Raw genomic sequence first — 18,033 nt, forward strand, 5'->3', positions numbered from 1 at the left:
CCTGGCCACGCCCCCGCCCGCCCGGCGGGAGGGTTCCGGTCGCCGGCCTTCCGCGCCGAGCGGCAGCGTGGTTGAGCTGCCCGGAGCTGAGCACCTGCTGGAGGTTAGAGACCGAGGGCTGTGCACTCCTTCAGCCGTGGGTTCGAATCCCGACTTCTTCGGTTACTAGCTCAGTGAACTTGGGCAGTTTAGAAACTGGACTCTGGGTTTCCTTCTTCGCACAGTGAGGAGCACGCTTTCTTCCTCACGGAGTTACTGCGAATTTTATTTTATTTTTTTTTTTATTTTATTTTTTTTAATTTTTTTTCTTGTTGTTATTGTTTTTTTTTTTTAATTTTTATTTATTTATGATAGTCACAGAGAGAGAGAGAGGCAGAGACACAGGCAGAGGGAGAAGCAGGCTCCATGCACCGGGAGCCCGACGTGGGACTCGATCCCGGGTCTCCAGGATCGCGCCCTGGGCCAAAGGCAGGCGCCAAACCGCTGCGCCACCCAGGGATCCCTACTGCGAATTTTAAATGAGGAACTACGTTTAAAGTGCCTGGGAGACACAGATTACCTGGATGTTTATGGTCTGCCACGTGCGGGACAGTGCTGGGGGCTCAGGACAATAATAGTGACCAGGATACAGTTCTTGCCCTCCTTGACCTAACATTTCTCATATAAACAGGGAACAAAAGAAGTAACAATTATGAATTGTGCTAAGTGCCCCGAGGGAAACTGACGGTGGAGATAGGAAATAATGGAAGGGCGCCTGCCTCCGGCTCAGGTCCTGATCCCAGGGCCCTGGCAGCCTGCCCGCCCCCTCTCCCTCTGCCTGCTGCCGCTCCGCGCGGAAGGCGGGCAACCGGAACCCTCCCGCCGGGCGGACGGGGGTGTGGCCAGGCGGGTGGGCGGGCCTAGGCGCCGGAAGAATCCTGCCGAGACTACATATCCCAAAAGGCCGTGGAGGGCGCAGTAATGGTGAGGGGCGGGGTCGCGAAGCCAAGGGACCCGTAGGGAGTTATTAGACGGCTGCTGTTGCTGCTCCGCTCCGAACCGACCGGCCGAGACGCTGCGGGGGGGGCTCCCCCCGCCCGCGCCTCGTCTGCGTCTCTGCACTGGAGAAACTTGAAGATGGAATAGGTATGAAAGATTTTAGGGAATTAGTTCTAATTTACTGAAGTATAATAATGATGCCATGATTATGTGAGAGAATATTCTTATTCTTGGGAGATGCATGAAATACTTAGAGCAAGAGAGTCATGATGTTTGCAACTTTTTTTTTTTTTTTTAAGATTTATTTATTCATGGGAGACACAGAGAGAGAGGCAGACATAGGCGGAGGGAGAAGCAGGCTCCAGGCAGGGAGCCCGATGTGGGACTCGATCCTGGGACTCCAGGATCACGCCCTGGGCCAAAGGCAGATGTTCAACCGCTGAGCCACCCAGGTGTCCCATGTTTGCAACTTTCAACTAGTTCAGAAAAAGTAATGAAGAAAACCAGGATGTCACTCTAAAATGTGCCTCTTTGACATAAGAATTATTTTGAGTTGAAGCCAATTATGAAGCAGCATATACAGAAAAAGTTCTCTTTACCCTTCCCCTTTCTGCCTAAAGCCAGAATATCAATTTTCCTTTACTGGGGGGACTCTAGACCCTTACCCACCCAGTAATGGCACCAGAGGAATCTGCAAACAAGCTTTAACTCCATTAGCCTCCCCGTCCCCCCATATATTTATCTTCCCGGGGTTTCCTGTTCTTGGAGCCTAAAACTTTTTTCCTTTGTCCTGTTATTTCTCTACAACTTTATCATTCTTTGTTCAAGATGCTATATAAGCCCAAGTTCTGGCCACCTCTTTAAGTTACTAATCCTTAAAATTTTCCCATGTATACAGGAGATACACATGTTAATGCACTACTGTTTGCTTTTCTCATTACTTTTTTTTTTTTTTTTTAATAGGTTCCATGCCCAATATGGGGCTTGAATTCAGGATCCTGAGATTGAGAATTGAGAATACATGCTATATGTGTTAACTGAGCCAGCCAGGCACCCCCACCCCTCACCCTTTGCTTTTTTAATCCATCTATTGTTACAGAACCCCAACTGAGAACCTAGAAGGGTAGAAGGAAAGAATATTTTTCTTCCCCTATAATAACATACAAATAAGCTAAGGGTGAGACGGCACAATGTTAAGAGATGTTGAATTAGGTTGGTTGGTATATAGGTGGTTGCTATAGTAGTCCTTCAACCTTATTGTCTGAAATTTTTTTTTGAAATTTTTCATAACAAAAGTGGGGGAAATTATTAAATGGAGCGGATAAGATAGTGAATGAATCTACACTGATAATCTGGGATGCCTGGGTGGCTCAGTGGTTGAGTGTCTGCCTTTGGCTAAGGGCATGATCCCCGGGGTGTTGGGATTGAGACCCACATCGGGCTCCTTGCTTGGAGCCTGGTTTTCCCTCTGCCTGTGTCTCTGCCTCTTTCTGGGTCTCTAATGAATAAATAAATAAATAAAATCTTTAAAAAAAATACTCCCGGGATCCCTGGATGGCTCAGCGGTTTGGCGCCTGCCTTTGGCCCAGGGCGTGATCCTGGAGACCTGGGATTGAGTCCCACGTTGGGCTCCCTGCATGGAGCCTGCTTCTCCCTCTGCTTGTGTCTCTGCATCTCTCTCTCTCTCTCTCATGAATAAATAAAATCTTTTTAAAAAAAATCCCCAAATTGTACCAATGTAAATGCATCCACAGTGAAGGTTCTTTAAGGGGAAACTCAGTGGGAGCTATCCATTTAGAATAAAAATCCCATTTGTTGTCTTGGGCTGCGGGAACTTTTTTTTTTTTTTTTTTTTAAGTTTATTTAAGTAATCTCTGCACCCTAGGTGAGGCTGGAACTGATGACTGGAAGATCAAGAGTCACATACTCCTACAACCCAGCCAGCCAGGCATCCCTTTTCTTACTCTTATAATGCACTTTCATCATTTTTTAATGTTTTCAGTGCATTATTGTGATTCCAGTATCGTTAAGCGTTATATTAGTTTCAGGTGTACAGTATAGGGATTCAGCACCTCCATAATCACCTGGCCCTCATCACAGCTCCTTAACCCCCATCACCTAGTTCACCCATCTCTCTGCCTCCCCCCAGGAAAATTTTATTTATTTTATTTTTTATTTTTTTTGGAAAATTTGTTTTTAATGAAAAGATTTCCATCAGAACTTTTTCTGAAACAAAAGCATAGGGTGAAGTTGTTTGGTCGTGGTTTTTCATTATATTCCAAAAGGAGAATGTGGTTGGAGGGCCAGCCGGCTCTTCCCACCCCCTACCCCTCTCCCCATTTTCTTCTTCGGCTGGGAGAGGAGGAGCCCCTGGGCCCGCGGGGACTACCCAGGGAGAGGGGGAAGAAGCCCCCAGGGGCCGGGGTGGGTGCCCGCCGTCTAGGTGGGGTCCTAGCGGAGGAGGGGCGGCTGCAGGGCGCGGGGAGCCGCAGGTACGGCGGCTCCGGGCGATGCCGACCTGGCGGAAGGTTGAGGGGTGCGCGGGGGGCGGGAGGCCGGCGGGCGGTCGTCCCGGGGCTGCGCACCCGCACCCGCACCCCGCCTCCCGGACCTGCCCTCCGCTGACCTTGGGGGGCGGGGAGCAGGCGGAGGGCTAGCCTGGGATCTCTGGCCTTTCCAGAAAGGGCTCTGGGGCTCCCCGCCTCCGTAGGGTGCCCGCCCCGGCCGCGGGCTCCGTGCCCCCCGGGACCGCCCTGGGCGGCGCCTCCCCTCGGCCCGCGGGCCTCACCACCCCCTTCCCGGGACTGCCCTCTGCTCCCGGTTTTCCGCCAAGTGCTCCCGCCGCCCCTCCCGCGGCCGCTGCTCCCCTGCCCTCCCCTCCCGGCATACTCGCGGCCTTTCCTGCTGGCTCTCCCCGAGGTCGCAAAACTTCTCGCCTCCAGAACCTCCAGGCGTTAGCCCGAGCAGGCGCTCGGTGGTTCTCGCTTCAGCTGCATCAGAATCCCCAGGGGCGCCTGGGTGGCTCGGGTCACGACCCCGGGTCCCGGGATCGAGTCCCGCCTCGGGCTCCCTGCAGGGAGCCTGCTTCTCCCTCTGCCTGTGTCTCTGCCTCTCTCTGTGTCTCTCATGAATAAATAAAATCTTAAAAACAAAAACAAAAACAAAACAAAAAAAACAACCCTCGATTGTCGACACAGACACTTGGGTCCCACCTCCTCCCCCAGTTTCTGACTTGGTAGATCTGGGATGCGGGTCGATCATTTGCGTTTCTAACACGTACCCAGGTGTATTTTCTAGAATTTCATAACAAAGTACCACAGACTGTGGGGCTTAAACCACAGAAATGTGTGGTCTCACAGTTCTAGAAGCCTCAACTAGTCACACCTGGAATGACCCTATTTCCCAATAAAGTCATATTCTGAGAGACTTCGAGTTAAGACTTCAAAAGACGAATTTGGGGAGGCACAATGTAAAGATTTTATTTATTTGAGAGAGAGGAGGAGAGAGCGAGCGGGAGCAGGGGCAGAGGGAGAAGCGGACTCTCCACAGAGCAGGGAGCCTGGAGGAAGCGATTCAACTCGTAACACCAGTATCGCAGCTGATGCTGATGCTGATGCTGCTTCAGGAATAAAGAGCTTCCGTTGCCCCCCCCTTCCCCTCAAGGTAAGTGCAAGCTCTTTGCTTGGCCTTGAAGGCCCATCAAAATCTGGTCCTTGCCACTGAGCCTCTTGCCTTTCTCTACCTTGTTCGTCCTGCTTATGGGGCTGCCCTGAAGGCCCTCATCACCCGCCTCTGGTGAATCCTTTCATGCTTGGCCCGTGTGTCACTGAACATCGTGCTCACCACGCGTACCTAAGACCCAGCACAGGCTTTGACACAGTGTTCAATACATTTTTGTTGAATGAATGTATGAAGACAATGATATTCAAGAATTTTTTAATTGTTTTTTATTTTCAAAAATTAAAAAAAAAAATCGATTTTAATTCAAGAGAAACTTCACCTTGGAGTGCCAATTGTAAAACAAAATGAAAACAAAAAACCAAAAGGAGACTTTCTGGTTGGACCAGGCGTCCGATTTCCTGCCAATCTGGCTTCTGCTCTGCCCCCTGGCGGTGGCTCTCGGCCTCAGCGGGGAAAGGAGCTTGGAGGAATTTCCGGCAACCTGGGGCGGGTGACAGCTTCATTTACATACCCACAATGCATTGCACCCGGATTATTACTTATTTTAAAACGGCTAGATTTTTCTTTTTCTTTCAACTTTTTTTTCCCCTCCCAGAAAGGAGACTGCCGTCATAGGATTGACTGAGAGAAAGGCAGAAGTTCCTGGCTCTTTTGGATAAATAACTACCATTGCTGATTTAGGAGTGACAGTTATCCGAGAGCTGTATGAGCAGGACCGCAGGCATACTCTGGTTTCTCTTCAGATCGTATAAATCTTTCGCCTTTTACTAAAGATTTCCGTGGAGAGGAACAATTCTGAGTGTTTACCCAATTTTTTGAGGCCTTGCGCTTGCAGGGCTTATTATCGCGTGTGAAAAACAGACCTTATTTGTGTTCTTTGTCCCTTTTTCTGCAAGGGCTGGTAAAAGGGCTTGGCTTTCAAAAAAAAAAAAAACTTTAAACCGCTGTTCTGTTGTCACTAAGTTTTTTGTGTGTGGCGTTTGTGATATTTTAAAGTTAAAACTATATGCCTCTGTTAAAGTGTTTATTCCGAGCTTTAATCTAGGACCCTGAATTTGAAGTTCCTACCATATCAGTCTCTGCAGTTAATAGGAGGTCTCGTTTTTGGCTTCTCTCCTGAACAAAAATCTTCCAAAATAGACATGAAAATAAGGTATGGTTTGGGGACAACTGTGGAAATCTTACGCTATTTTAGATGTTAGTAGTTGGATAGATTCTATTGCTGCTGCAACAAGAAACTACAAACTTTGTGACTTTATGCATATTGGTTCTCTTACAGTGCTGGAGGTCCGCAGTCTCCAGTTAAGGACAGGGCTGCCTTCCTTCTAGAGGCTTTAGGAGAGGATGTTTCCTTGCTTCTTTCAGCTTCTAGAAGCTGCCTGTCTGTGACCCCTTCACCACCCACTCCAGCCTCTTGCTTCTGTCTTGTCATCTTTTAGTTCTAACTCTGGATCCTCCTGTCTCTCTCTATAAGGACTCTTGTGATTACCTCTGGCCCACCTGGCTAATCCAGAATAATCTCCCCATCTCGAGACCCTTAATCACACCCACAAAATTCTTTACACCATGTAAAGTAACAGATTCACAGGTTCCAGGCATAGGATGTGGACATATTTGTGAACCATTACTCAGATCACCAAAATAATATTGTAATTACGTGGAATGTCCTTATTCTTAGTAGAAGCATAATGTGAAGTATTTAGTGACGTGTCATGATACCTGAAACTTTTATTTCTTTAAAAAGTATTTATTTATTATAGCCATAGAGAGAGAGGGAGAGACACAGAGGGAGAAGCAGGCTCCATGCAGGGAGCCCGACATGGGACTTGATCCTGGGACCCCAGGACGGTGCCCTGGGCCAAAGGCAGGTGCCAAACTGCTGGGCCACTCAGGGATCCCCCTGAAACTTTATTTTTTTTATTTTTATTTTTATTTTTTTTTTTAATTTTTTAATTTTATGATAGTCACAGAGAGAGAGAAAGAGGCAGAGACACAAGCAGAGGGAGAAGCAGGCTCCATGCACTGGGAGCCCAATGTGGGATTCGATCCCGGGTCTCCAGGATCGCGCCCTGGGCCAAAGGCAGGCACCAAACCGCTGCGCAACCCAGGGATCCCTGAAACTTTATTTTTTAAAGTAATCTCTACCCTGGATGTGGAGTTTAAACTCAGGATCATGAGATCAAGAGTTGCACGATCTATCGACGGAGCCAGCCAGGTGCCCCAATAACTTCAACTTTCAAATGGAGAGAAAGCAAATGTGTCCAAGAGTGATAGGTATATAGGTATTGGTTGTATTTTCCTTTCAACTTTGTTATAGCTCTGAACTTGTAAAGAGTGGGGAAAATATGTATTAATTTCATGTAGGATGTTTTAGATATTTATATTTAAGATTCAATTTTAAGAGTTCCATTGTTGGGATGTCTGGTGTCTCCGTGTGTGATCCCAGGGTCCTGGGATCGAGTCCTGCATCTGGCTCCCTGTGAGGAGCCTGCTTCTCCCTCTGCCTATGTCTGCCTCCGTGTGTCTCTCAGGAATAAATAAATAAAATCTTTAAAAAAGGTTCCATGGTTCCAATTTTAGTATATGTGCTGCCAAAGCGAGCACAAAAGTTCCATTGTTTTTATTAAATTATGGTCACCTTATCAGAAAAGACCCCGAATAGCCAGGGGAATTTTAAAAAAGAAAACCATATCTGGGGGCATCACAATGCCAGATTTCAGGTTGTACTACAAAGCTGTGTTCATCAAGACAGTGTGGTACTGGCACAAAAACAGACACATAGATCAATGGAACAGAATAGAGAACCCAGAAGTGGACCCTGAACTTTATGGTCAACTAATATTCGATAAAGGAGAAAGACTATCCATTGGAAGAAAGACAGTCTCTTCAGTAAATGGTGCTGGGAAAATTGGACATCCACATGCAGAAGAATGAAACTAGACCACTCTCTTTCACCATACACAAAGATAAACTCAAAATGGATGAAAGATCTAAATGTGAGACAAGATTCCATCAAAATCCTAGAGGAGAACACAGGCAACACCCTTTCGGAACTCGGCCTCAGTAACTTCTTGCAAGATACATGCATGAAGGCAAAAGAAACAAAAGCAAAAATGAACTATTGGGACTTCATCAAGCAAAGAAGCTTTCGCACAGCAAAGGATACAGTCAACAAAGCTAAAAGACAACCTACAGAATGGGAGAAGATATCTGCAAAAGACGTATCAGATAAAGGGCTAGTTTCCAAGATCTATAAAGAACTTATTAAACTCAACACCAAAGAAACAAACAATCCAATCATGAAATGGGCAAAAGACATGAAGAGAAATCTCACAGAGGAAGACATAGACATGGCCAACGTGCATATGAGAAAATGCTCCGCATCACTTGCCATCAGGGAAATACAAATCAAAACCACAATGAGATACCACCTCACACCAGTGAGAATGGGGAAAATTAACAAGGCAGGAAACCACAAATGTTGGAGAGGATGTGGAGAAAAGGGAACCCTCATACACTGTTGGTGGGAATGTGAACTGGTGCAGCCACTCTGGAAAACTGTGTGGAGGTTCCTCAAAGAGTTAAAAATAGACCTGCCCTATGACCCCGCAATTGCACTGTTGGGGATTTACCCCAAAGATACAGATGCAGTGAATCACCGGGACACCTGCACCCAGATGTTTCTAGCAGCAATGTCCACAATAGCCAAACTGTGGAAGGAGCCTCGGTGTCCAACGAAAGATGAATGGATAAAGAAGATGTGGTTTATGTATACAATGGAATATTCCTCAGCCATTAGAAACGACAAATACCCACCATTTGCTTCAACGTGCATGGAACTGGAGGGTATTATGCTGAGTGAAGTAAGTCAGTCGGAGAAGGACAAACATTATATGGTCTCATTCATTTGGGGAATATAAATAGTAGTGAAAGGGAATATAAGGGAAGGGAGAAGAAATGTGTGGGAAATATCAGAAAGGGAGACAGAACGTAAAGACTCCTAACTCTGGGAAACGAGCTAGGGGTGGTGGAAGGGAGGAGGGCGGGGGGTGGGGGTGAATGGGTGACGGGCACTGGGGGTTATTCTGTATGTTAGTAAATTGAACACCAATAAAAATAAATTTAAAAAAATTATGGTCACCTTAGACCAGTGGCTTCCAGATTTTTGGATTTTCTGATTATTAAAGTTTCCAAAAAATTTCTGGGGTATTTTTTTTTTTTTTACCATCATTCTACAAAACAAAGAGCATCTGAAGAATAAAAACGGGCACTTCTTTAAAACAGAAAACCCCTTTAGCTTTATGTAAAGCATAACTACATTTTGTTAACTTTTCTCTCAAAGCCGGGTCGGTTTGAGGGAAACGCTGGCCCGCCTTAGATTAACAATATCAGGGCCGGTGATGCCCTCCTGTGGCCACTTGGGGAATTACGGCTTTCTGATTTCATTTCCTCTGATTTGATGGACAATTTCCTCAGACCTCAGTCATTAACATGGGCATGGCAGGCATTATTCTCGGTGTTAGGGATGTTTTGTAAGGAACAAAAATACCCCTGCCCTCGTTGAGCTTATGTATACATACAGGTGGAGAGACAGGCCATACACAAATAAAGTAATAAATGTGTTTGGGGGGAAAATAGCAGCTTAAGGGACTTGAGGGCCAGAGTATAGGGAGTGGTAATGTAGGTTAGCCCTCATCGAGAAGGTAACTTATGTATAGAGTTGCAAGGAGGTGAGGGGTTCACCATGTAGCTACACCGCTGAGGTGAAAGGTTCTAAGAACCATGTAGTTATGCTCTCCAGTGAAGGGGAAAGAAGTAGGAGACAGTTCAGAGGTCACAGAAGACTAGATTGCCTACAGTCCTCCCTGCAGGCCACAGGAAGGACTTTAGCTTTACTGTTCCTGAAATGGAGAGCCATGTATGATTTTTTTTTTAAGATTTTTTTTTTTTTTTTTTAATTCATGAAAGACACAGAGACACAGGCAGAGGGAGAAGCAGGCTCCCTGCAGGGAGCCGGATGTGGGACTTGATCCTGGGACCACAGGATCACAACTTGAGCCAAAGGCAGATGCTCAACTGTTGAGCTACCCAGGCATCCCTGTTGTTTTTTAAAATTATTTATTTATTTTTATTTTATTTTTTTTAAGATTTATTTATTTATTCATTCAGAGAGAGGCAGAGACACAGGCAGAGGGAGAAGCAGGCCCCATGCAGGAAGCCCGATGCGGGACTCGATCCCGGGTCTCCAGGATCACACCCCAGGCTGCAGGCGGCACCAAACCGCTGCGCCACTGGGGCTGCCCTTATTATTTTTTTTAAAAGATTTTATTTTATTTTATTTTTTTTTTTAAATTTTTTTTATTTATTTATGATAGTCACAGAGAGAGGGAGAGAAAGAGAGACAGGCAGAGGGAGAAGCAGGCTCCATGCACCGGGAGCCCGATGTGGGACTCGATCCCGGGTCTCCAGGATCGCGCCCCGGGCCAAAGGCAGGCACCAAACCGCTGCGCCACCCAGGGATCCCTAAAAGATTTTATTTATTTATTCATGAGAGACACAGAGAGGGGCAGAGACACAGGCAGAGGGAGAAGCAGGCTCCACGCAGGGAGCCTAATGTGGGACTCGATCCCGGGACTCCAGGATCATGCCCTGAACCAAAGGCAGATGCTTTAACCGCTGAGCCACCCAGGTGTCCCGTCCCTGTTGTTTTTTAAAAAAGATTTATTAATGTATTTGACAGTGACAGAGCACATGTGCACAAGCAGGGAGCAGTCTCTCCACCGAGCAGGAGCTAGATGCTGGGCTCAATCCCAGGGACCCAGGGATCATGACCTGAGTGGAAGGCTGACTTAGACTAGAATCTAAGTTTAAAAGACTACCCTACTGCTATATTGAAAAGGGAATGGGGTAGAAAGACCACTAGAGGACACCTGGGTGGCTAGTGGTTGAGTGTCTGCCTTTGCCTCAGGTCATGATCCTGGGGTCCTGAGGGTCCTGGGATTGAGTCCTGTATAGGGCTCCCTGCGAGGAGCCTGCTTCTCCCTCTATGTCTCTGCCTCTCTTGAATAAATAAAAACGTTATGAAAGAAAAAAGAAAGAAAGAAAAGAAAGACCTCTAGAGTAGTCTAAGTAGTGGTGGGAAAACGAAGCAGGAAAAATGATGGTGGCTCAGGCTAGGGTATCAGCAACAGAGTAGTGAGATTATGGCTGGATTCTGGATGTACTCGGAAGGTAGAGTCAACAGACAAATGGATACAGATGTTGAAGAGAGACATTAAGGACGACGCTATTTCGTTCGGAGTCGCAGAGAGGATGGGTCGCCATCAGCTGCGTTGGGGAAGGCGGGAGGGGATCAGTTCAGTTTTGGCCGCAGAGAAGTGGAAATATTTAACCGGAAGTAGAAACGTGGGAGTCACTGGCATACAGATGGCCTTGAAAGCGGAGACTGGATGAGATCACCAGGGTAAAAAAGTAGATAAAGAGCGTCAAGGTCACTTCAATTTGAAAGCAGCTGGGTTGAGAGAATGAATCAGCAATAGGGAGTGAGAGGAAGAAGCAACCAGAGGGAGGGGAAAGAGCGGGTGGCCGTGGTCTCCCGGGAGAGCCAGGGGCCGGTGGGGAGCAGGGGGAGGCTCGCCCCAGGCCGGGCCTTAAACCTTCCGGGCTGTCGATGTTGCTTCCCTCTGCACCCGCTTTCCCCCTGCTGAGCAGAGGCGCCCCAGCCCTCCACAAAGCTCTCATTTCCCCCCTGCCCCCACAGAGAGGACAGACAGACAGACAGCAAGACTATTTATTGAGTCCTCGCCAGCCGGCAGCTCCCCCTGGCCCCCCGCAGCCTCCCGCCTGGGGCCGGTGGAGTCGCGGTGAGCGTGACCCCAGGGCCCGCCTGCCGGGCTCCCTGAACCGCGGCCCCGGCCCCTCCGGAAGGCCCGCAAGGCTCCGTCACTCCTTTCCTTCCGTATCTTCCTTCTGGAAGTAGGTGACGTAAGCCGGCCTCTCGGGCTCGTGAGCGCCGCGGTGAAAGCTCGAGTTGCGGTGGGAAACGCCGCTGAAGCACAACGCTGCGGGCGGGGCGCGGGGCGCGGGGCGCGGGGCTGAGCCTGGGGGGCCGCAGCTCCTGGCGCCGGGTCCCCTCGCTCCCCACTCACCTTTGGAGACGTTGACTTTGTTGGCCGCTAAGATGTCCGCCTGAATGCTGTCTATTTTCATGTACAAGTCCTCGGCATTGCTCTGAGGACGGGAGCCAGGGGCCCGAGGCAGTGGGGGCTCCTGGGCTGCGGGGGGCGCGGGGCGGGGCTGCGGGGGGCGGGCGGGGCGGCGAGGGGCGTGTCCGGGATGCGGGGCGGGGCTGGGAGGAGGGGCGGGGCGAGGGGTGGGCTGGGGAGGGGCCACAGCCCGGGGCGAGGCCACCGCCCGGCGCGAGGCCACCGGGCCCCCTCCGAGGCGGGGGTCCCGCGGGGTTCCCGCTCGGGGGGCGGAGCACTCACGAGGAAGAGCTGATAGAGCCCCTCTCCCATGGACCTGCGCACGTGCTCCTCCACCACCGGGAACATCTGCACCAAGTACTGCGGCGGCGGGCGGGAGGGTGACGGCTCTGCGCCCGCCCGGGGCCCGCCCGCCGCCCGCCGCCCGCCGCCCGCCGCCCGCCGCCCGCCGCCCACCTCGAGCGTGAGGCTGGCCTGCCGCTGGCTGTTGCTGTGGTCCGTGTTGCCCATGGCGGCCATCAGGCTGTGCACCACGCGCTGGTGCAGCAGCTCCTCCGCGACGCTCGTGTTGCTGCGCGCCAGGACCCTGCGCGGGGAACCGGCGGCGGCGACCCCTCGGCACCCCGCGGCGCTCCTGGCTCGCCGCCTCCCCCCACTCCCGCTGCCCGCTTACCCGATGGCCTTGGCCGCCGCGGCCTGCTGCAGGAACACCGGCAGGTGGGCGGTGAACTGGGGAACCGAGGAGTCTGGTGGAGGCCCGGGGGCGGGAGGTGTGAGGCGCGAGGCCGGGCTCCCCAAGCCCAACACGCACCCCCCTCCACCCCCCTCCGCGACCTCAGGCCGAGCCGCTCCCTACCGTTGAGGATCTTGGGCTGCGGTTTGCTGGTCTCCTTGACGGACGGTATCAACAGCGCCACGAGGCCCTTGAGCAGCGCCTGGCACACGTCGTAGTTGACCAGGTCCTTGATCAGCTCGATGGCTGCAGAAAAGCAGAAGCCTGGGGAGGCCTGACGCTCCAACACGCCCCGTCCCCACCAAGCAAGCCAAGACGCCCTTGAACCGAGTCTCTTCCCTTTACCTGCACCCCCTTCATGCACCTGTCCTAGCACCTTTTACTGGCCAGAACCGTGTGTGTGTGTGGAGAGCTGGGCAGGCAACATCTCAGTTCTGCCGTCCTCTGTCTGGGGCTAAAGAGGAGGAGGGGGCAGAACCTCATCCCCCACAATCAGCCCTCGAAGAACTAGGCGCAGAGGCAGGAGGAAGCGCTGGGTGGTGAGCCTACCCATCAAGGAGGCTTAGAGGCTGGCAGGGCCGGAGGCCCCTCGGCGGTGGCTCAGGGCAATCCCGGTGTCCTGGAGGTGGGAGCAGCTAGGTCTTCAAATGGAGAAAGGTTGGGCAAAGACCCTGGGTGAGAGGGAGACAGAACTAGTGGGTGGAGGACGTGTGGCAGGGAGTGAGAAGGGTGGAAACAGGAGAGGCTGCGGTTTGGAGAAACCTTCACCTGGGTTCTCCACACAGCAGCCCATCGAAGGAAGAGCTGAAAAGAGGTTTGAAAAGAGGTTTGCTTTGCAATAACCCTGTGACCGTTGGCCCATTTTAGGTTTGAGGGAACGAGCCACAGAGGTAAAGCAGTTTGGCTAAGGTCCCATGGCCAGGATAGGGGTGGAAGCAAAAGGCAAGACTTGGTTAGGGATAGGGAGGGGAAGGGAACTAGAATTTATTGAGGTTTTTCTACAGGTACTTTCCAGGCATTCACTCATTCCGGCATTCACACAGCCTTGGAGCAAATCTGCACCCAACACCTATTGTGCCAGGTGTACAGTGTGGTGTTCTTCATAGGGGTCAGGCTGCGGCGGGCGGGGGGGGGGGGGGGGGGCTGGGAAGGTGGGGGAAATGGAATATTTTTGCAGAGAGAAAGGAATCACAGAGAGGCCGAGCTGGAAGGGGACAGGGTGAGTTGGTATATGCTATTGGAAGACAGGATGTGCTGTTCCCCTGCACAGGAGACAGGTCGCCCCCCCCCCCCCCCCCCCCCCCCCCCCCCCCCCCCGCCCTCTGCTGACCCCCAGGGGAGCCAAGACTTCAGGAAGGCTGGGGTCTCTGACTAGGTCATTTGCATACCAGAACTCACATAGACACCTGGGAACTATTACCAGTATTATCTCTTCAAATAATGAAAAATTAACCTTTTATTTCCTTGTCGGGGAATTTTTACCCAGTAAGGCTATACTTGAGATAATTCTCTGCAATGGAAGAAAAGCTTTGGTGGGCAGGTGCAAAGGCACGGCAAGCGTAGGGGGATCAGCCCGTATCTGGAGCGGTGGGCTCCCCTGCATATTTTGTTTCTTTCCACTTTATTTTTTTTTCTTTCCACTTTAATTTGGGCCTTTAGTGTAGCTGCCGAAGGCTTTTGTGGGATGAAGCACGAGAGAATTGGTAGTGAAATTTTTGGAGGCCTTGCTTAGGCGAGGCTAAGTGTTGAGTGTCTAAAAGACAGATGCTTGGCTTGTGAAAGTGTTATTAGGTTCCTGATTTAATGCTTAGCGAATAACTAAGGTTTTTTTTTTTTTTTTTTTTTATAAGATTTTACTTATTTATCCATGAGACATGCAGAGAGAGAGAGAGGCAGAGGGAGAAGCAGGCTCCAGGCAGGAAGCCCTATGTGGGACTCAATCCCGCTGGGTTTTGTTGTTATTTTGGGGTGTGTCTTTTGCAAGCTCAAGGATGAATTAAGAGAGAACCTAAGTTTGGGTCGCCATATGGATTAGGGGCCCAGGCTTCTTAGGGCCCCCAGAGCCTTCCAGAGTTGGGCAACACCTTTAAAAAATATTTTTAAAGTCACTAATTATTGTCCTATCATGGAAATGCTTTTTTTTTTTTTTTTTTTTTTTTTTTTAAGGACTCATTTATTTAGAGTACACGTGTTGGGGGCGAGGGGTAGAGAAAGAGCATCTTTCAAGCAGTCACCCCACTGGGCGAGGAGTCCGCGAGATCATGACCTGAGATGAAACCAGAGCCCCACCCTAGCCAGCTGAGCTACCCAAGCGCTTTTTCTTTTCTTTTCTTTTTTCTTTTTTTTCTTTTCTCTTTTCTCTTCTTTCTTTTCTTTTCTTTTCTTTTCTTTTCTTTTCTTTTCTTTTCTTTTCTTTTCTTTTCTTCTTTTCTTTTTTCTTTTCTTTCTTTTCTTCTTTCCCAGGCACTCTTTAAACAATGTTTTGGAAAAAAAATAAATAAACAATGTTTTGGGGTCCCTCACACTCAAAGCAGTGGGTGGGGCAGGTTGTGAACCTTGCACCACTGTCCGCCAACCCTAGCATCTCATCCAGAGGGCACATTTGCTTAACCAGGGTGCCAGCCTCGATGCTACATTTAGGTTTAAAACTGCACATTTCCCTGTTTACTTGGACCAACTTACATCTTTTCCCAAAATTCCTTTCACAAGTTTTTCTAGCAGAGTGGCGGTAGCACAGGAATAGACACCAGTCTTGGGGAACTGCAGTCAATTGTGGAAAGAGTGGCAAACATAGCTGAGTATACTCTGGTTTCTCTTCAGATTGCATGTCTTGCCTTTTACTAAAGATTTCCATGGAGAGGAATATTTGTGAGTTTGTCTTATTTTTGAGCTCAAAGGAAAAGTTTCCAATGTTTCATCTATTAGGTATAGGTATGGCATTTGCTATAGTTTTCTGTAGATATCTCTTATTGGACAGACATTACATTTTTTTCAGACTTTTTTCCTATTATGATGATATATGTGCATTCCAAGATGACCTATTATCCTTAGCATATGCTGTTAGATTTAATTTGCTAATATTTTGGGTAGGGTTTATGCAGATTGGTGTATAATTTCTCTTTTTCATGCTATCATTGATGGATTTTTATATTAAGATTAGGCTAACCTTAAAAAAAGATTAGGCTAACCTTAGAAAATGAATTGGGGTTTGTATTCTCTTTTTCTAATCTTGGGAAGAGTTTGTGTAAAACTAGAATTTTATCTTGAATGTTTGATAGATTCTCTGAACTGATTTTATGGAAAAAATTACTGATACATTTTCTTTGTTGGTTAGAGGACTATTTGTGTTTTCTCTTTCGTCACAAGTCCATTTAGTAGGTTATAATTTATATCACTTTTCATCTATATTTTCAAGCATATTTTAAAAAGTTCATTATATCATCTTTTTTTTTTTTTTTAGATTTTATCTGTTTATTCAAGAGAGACACAGAGAGAGCAAGAGGCAGGCTCCATGCAGGGAGCCCGATGCGGGACTTGATCCCGGGACTCCAGAATCATGCCCTGGGCCAAAGGCAGGCGCCAAACCACTGAGCTACCCAGGGATCCCCATTATATTATCTTTTTTATCATTTTAATGACTGTAGCATCTTTAGTGATGTCTCCTTTTATATTCTTCATATTGATTATGTGACTTTTCTCTTTTTGCCTCAAATCCATTTGCCCCCAAGTCCCATTGAGGTAACACACACGGATGCCTGCTTGTGTAGTGGTGTGCACTACAAAAAGAAACCCTGATCTCAGAGAACCTGAATGTTATAGTCAGTAAGCATGCCTGCCTTTTGCTCTAAAGGGGGAAATATCTTTATTTTCCAAAGCTGTTTGCTCACCAACATCCTAAAAAAGACAGTCTGGGACAAAGAGCAGTTGGTATTTCACTTGAAAGACATGCAGAAATGTGACAGATCTGTAGAGAATTGTCTCCTAGGATCATTTTTCTTTTGGTAGTAGTAATCCTTCAGTAAACATCCTTGCCTTTTTCCTGAACTTAGGGACAAAACACTCAGTGTTTCACTATTAAGTATAATGTTAGCTGTAGATTTTTTGGTAGATGCTTTTTTATCAAGTCGGGGAAGTCCTTCTCTAGTTCTATTTTCTTTTCTTTTTTTTAAATTTTATTTATTTATGATAGTCACAGAGAGAGAGAGAGAGAGAGAGAGGCAGAGACACAGGCAGAGGGAGAAGCAGGCTCCATGCACCTGGAACCTGACATGGGATTCGATCCCGGGTCTCCAGAATCGCGCCCTGGGCCAAAGGCAGGCGCCAAACCGCTGCGCCACCCAGGGGTCCCTAGTTCTATTTTCTTTAGGGTTTTTATCATCAATGGGTGCTGACTTTGTCAAATGCATTTTATGCACTGATTGACATAATAATATGAGTTTTTTTCTTTAGTCTGTTAATTTGGTAGATTAAATTTATTTTTTTGGCTATTGAACCAGCCTTGCATTCTTGGAATGAACCCCAGTTGGTCATGATATATAATTCTTTTTATATATTGCTGAATCCTTTTTTTTTTTTTTTAAAGATTTTATTTATTTATTCATGATAGTCACACAGAGAGAGAGAGAGAGGCAGAGACACAGGCAGAGGGAGAAGCAGGCTCCATGCACCGGGAGCCCGATGTGGGATTCGATCCCGGGTCTCCAGGATCAGCCCCGGGCCAAAGGCAGGCGCCAAACCGCTGCGCCACCCAGGGATCCCTATTGCTGAATCCTAATTGCTAATCTTTTGTTAAGGATTTTTGCCTCTGTATTGATGATGGATAGTGATCTGTACTTTTCTTGTACTGTCACTGTCTGGTTTTGATATTAGGGTAATACTAGCCTCATAAAATTAGTTTGGAATTATTCCCTTCCCTTTCTAGAAATATAGAATTGTGTTCTATAAATGTCAATTACACCCTGCTGGTTGATAGTGTTGTTGAGTTCTATATACTTGGTGATTTTTCTTTTCTTTTTCTTTTTCTTTTGTAAAAATTTATTTTAAGTAGCCTCCTTGCCCAATGTGTGGCTTGAACGCACTAACTGAGATCAAGAGTTGCATGCTCTACTGACTGAGCCAGCCAGGCACCTCTACTTGCTGATTTTACTAGTTGTTCTATACATTGTTGAGGGAGGGGTATAGATGTCTCTGTAATTGTAGATCTTTCTTTTCAATTCTCCCATTTTTGTTTCACATATTTTTAAAGTGTCTTGTCAGCACATATGCATTTAGGATCGCTTTATCTTCTTGGTGGACCTATCTTTTCATCATTATATGATGTCCCTCTCCATCTCTGGTAATTTTCTTTGCTCTGAAGTCTACTTTGTCTGATATTTCTTTCTAAGATTTTATTTATTTATTTGAGAGAGAGAGAATGAGCACAGTGGTGAGGGAGGG

At 48.0% G+C, this 18,033-nt stretch overlaps 1 protein-coding gene, 1 long non-coding RNA gene and 2 other non-coding genes across 15 annotated transcripts in view; 3 read left to right on the top strand and 1 right to left on the bottom strand.

The window, feature by feature from the left end:
- Positions 1-12: 12 nt before the first annotated feature.
- Positions 13-8,394, top strand: LOC140602666 (uncharacterized). The gene is made up of 2 exons (XR_012005572.1): positions 13-1,125; positions 1,942-8,394. It is a non-coding gene; the product is annotated as an uncharacterized lncRNA (long non-coding RNA).
- On the top strand, positions 5,383-5,498 carry LOC140603293 (U5 spliceosomal RNA). The gene has a single exon (XR_012006291.1). It is a non-coding gene; the product is annotated as a U5 spliceosomal RNA (small nuclear RNA).
- A 1,789-nt stretch (positions 8,395-10,183) lies between the features above and the next one.
- Positions 10,184-18,033, bottom strand: part of ARMH1 (armadillo like helical domain containing 1) — a 50,678-nt gene continuing 42,828 nt past the window's right edge. For 8 of the 12 annotated variants that reach the window (XM_072772502.1, XM_072772499.1, XM_072772508.1 and 5 more), the window contains 6 exons: positions 12,721-12,861; positions 12,538-12,610; positions 12,321-12,450; positions 12,147-12,224; positions 11,808-11,889; positions 10,184-11,628 (listed from right to left, as the gene is read on the bottom strand). In XM_072772502.1, the coding sequence (XP_072628603.1) occupies positions 11,450-11,628; positions 11,808-11,889; positions 12,147-12,224; positions 12,321-12,450; positions 12,538-12,610; positions 12,721-12,861 (683 nt within the window). In that variant the 3' untranslated portion in view covers positions 10,184-11,449. Of the gene's footprint in view, positions 11,760-11,807; positions 11,890-12,146; positions 12,225-12,320; positions 12,451-12,537; positions 12,611-12,720; positions 12,862-18,033 lie in introns of all 12 variants that reach the window. The other 4 variants (XM_072772503.1, XM_072772504.1, XM_072772505.1 and 1 more) reach the window with 4 other exon arrangements.
- LOC140603295 (U5 spliceosomal RNA) lies at positions 15,398-15,510 on the top strand. The gene has a single exon (XR_012006293.1). It is a non-coding gene; the product is annotated as a U5 spliceosomal RNA (small nuclear RNA).

Source organism: Canis lupus, chromosome 13, assembly GCF_048164855.1.
Source record: "Canis lupus baileyi chromosome 13, mCanLup2.hap1, whole genome shotgun sequence".
Classification (NCBI taxonomy): Eukaryota; Metazoa; Chordata; class Mammalia; order Carnivora; family Canidae; genus Canis; species Canis lupus.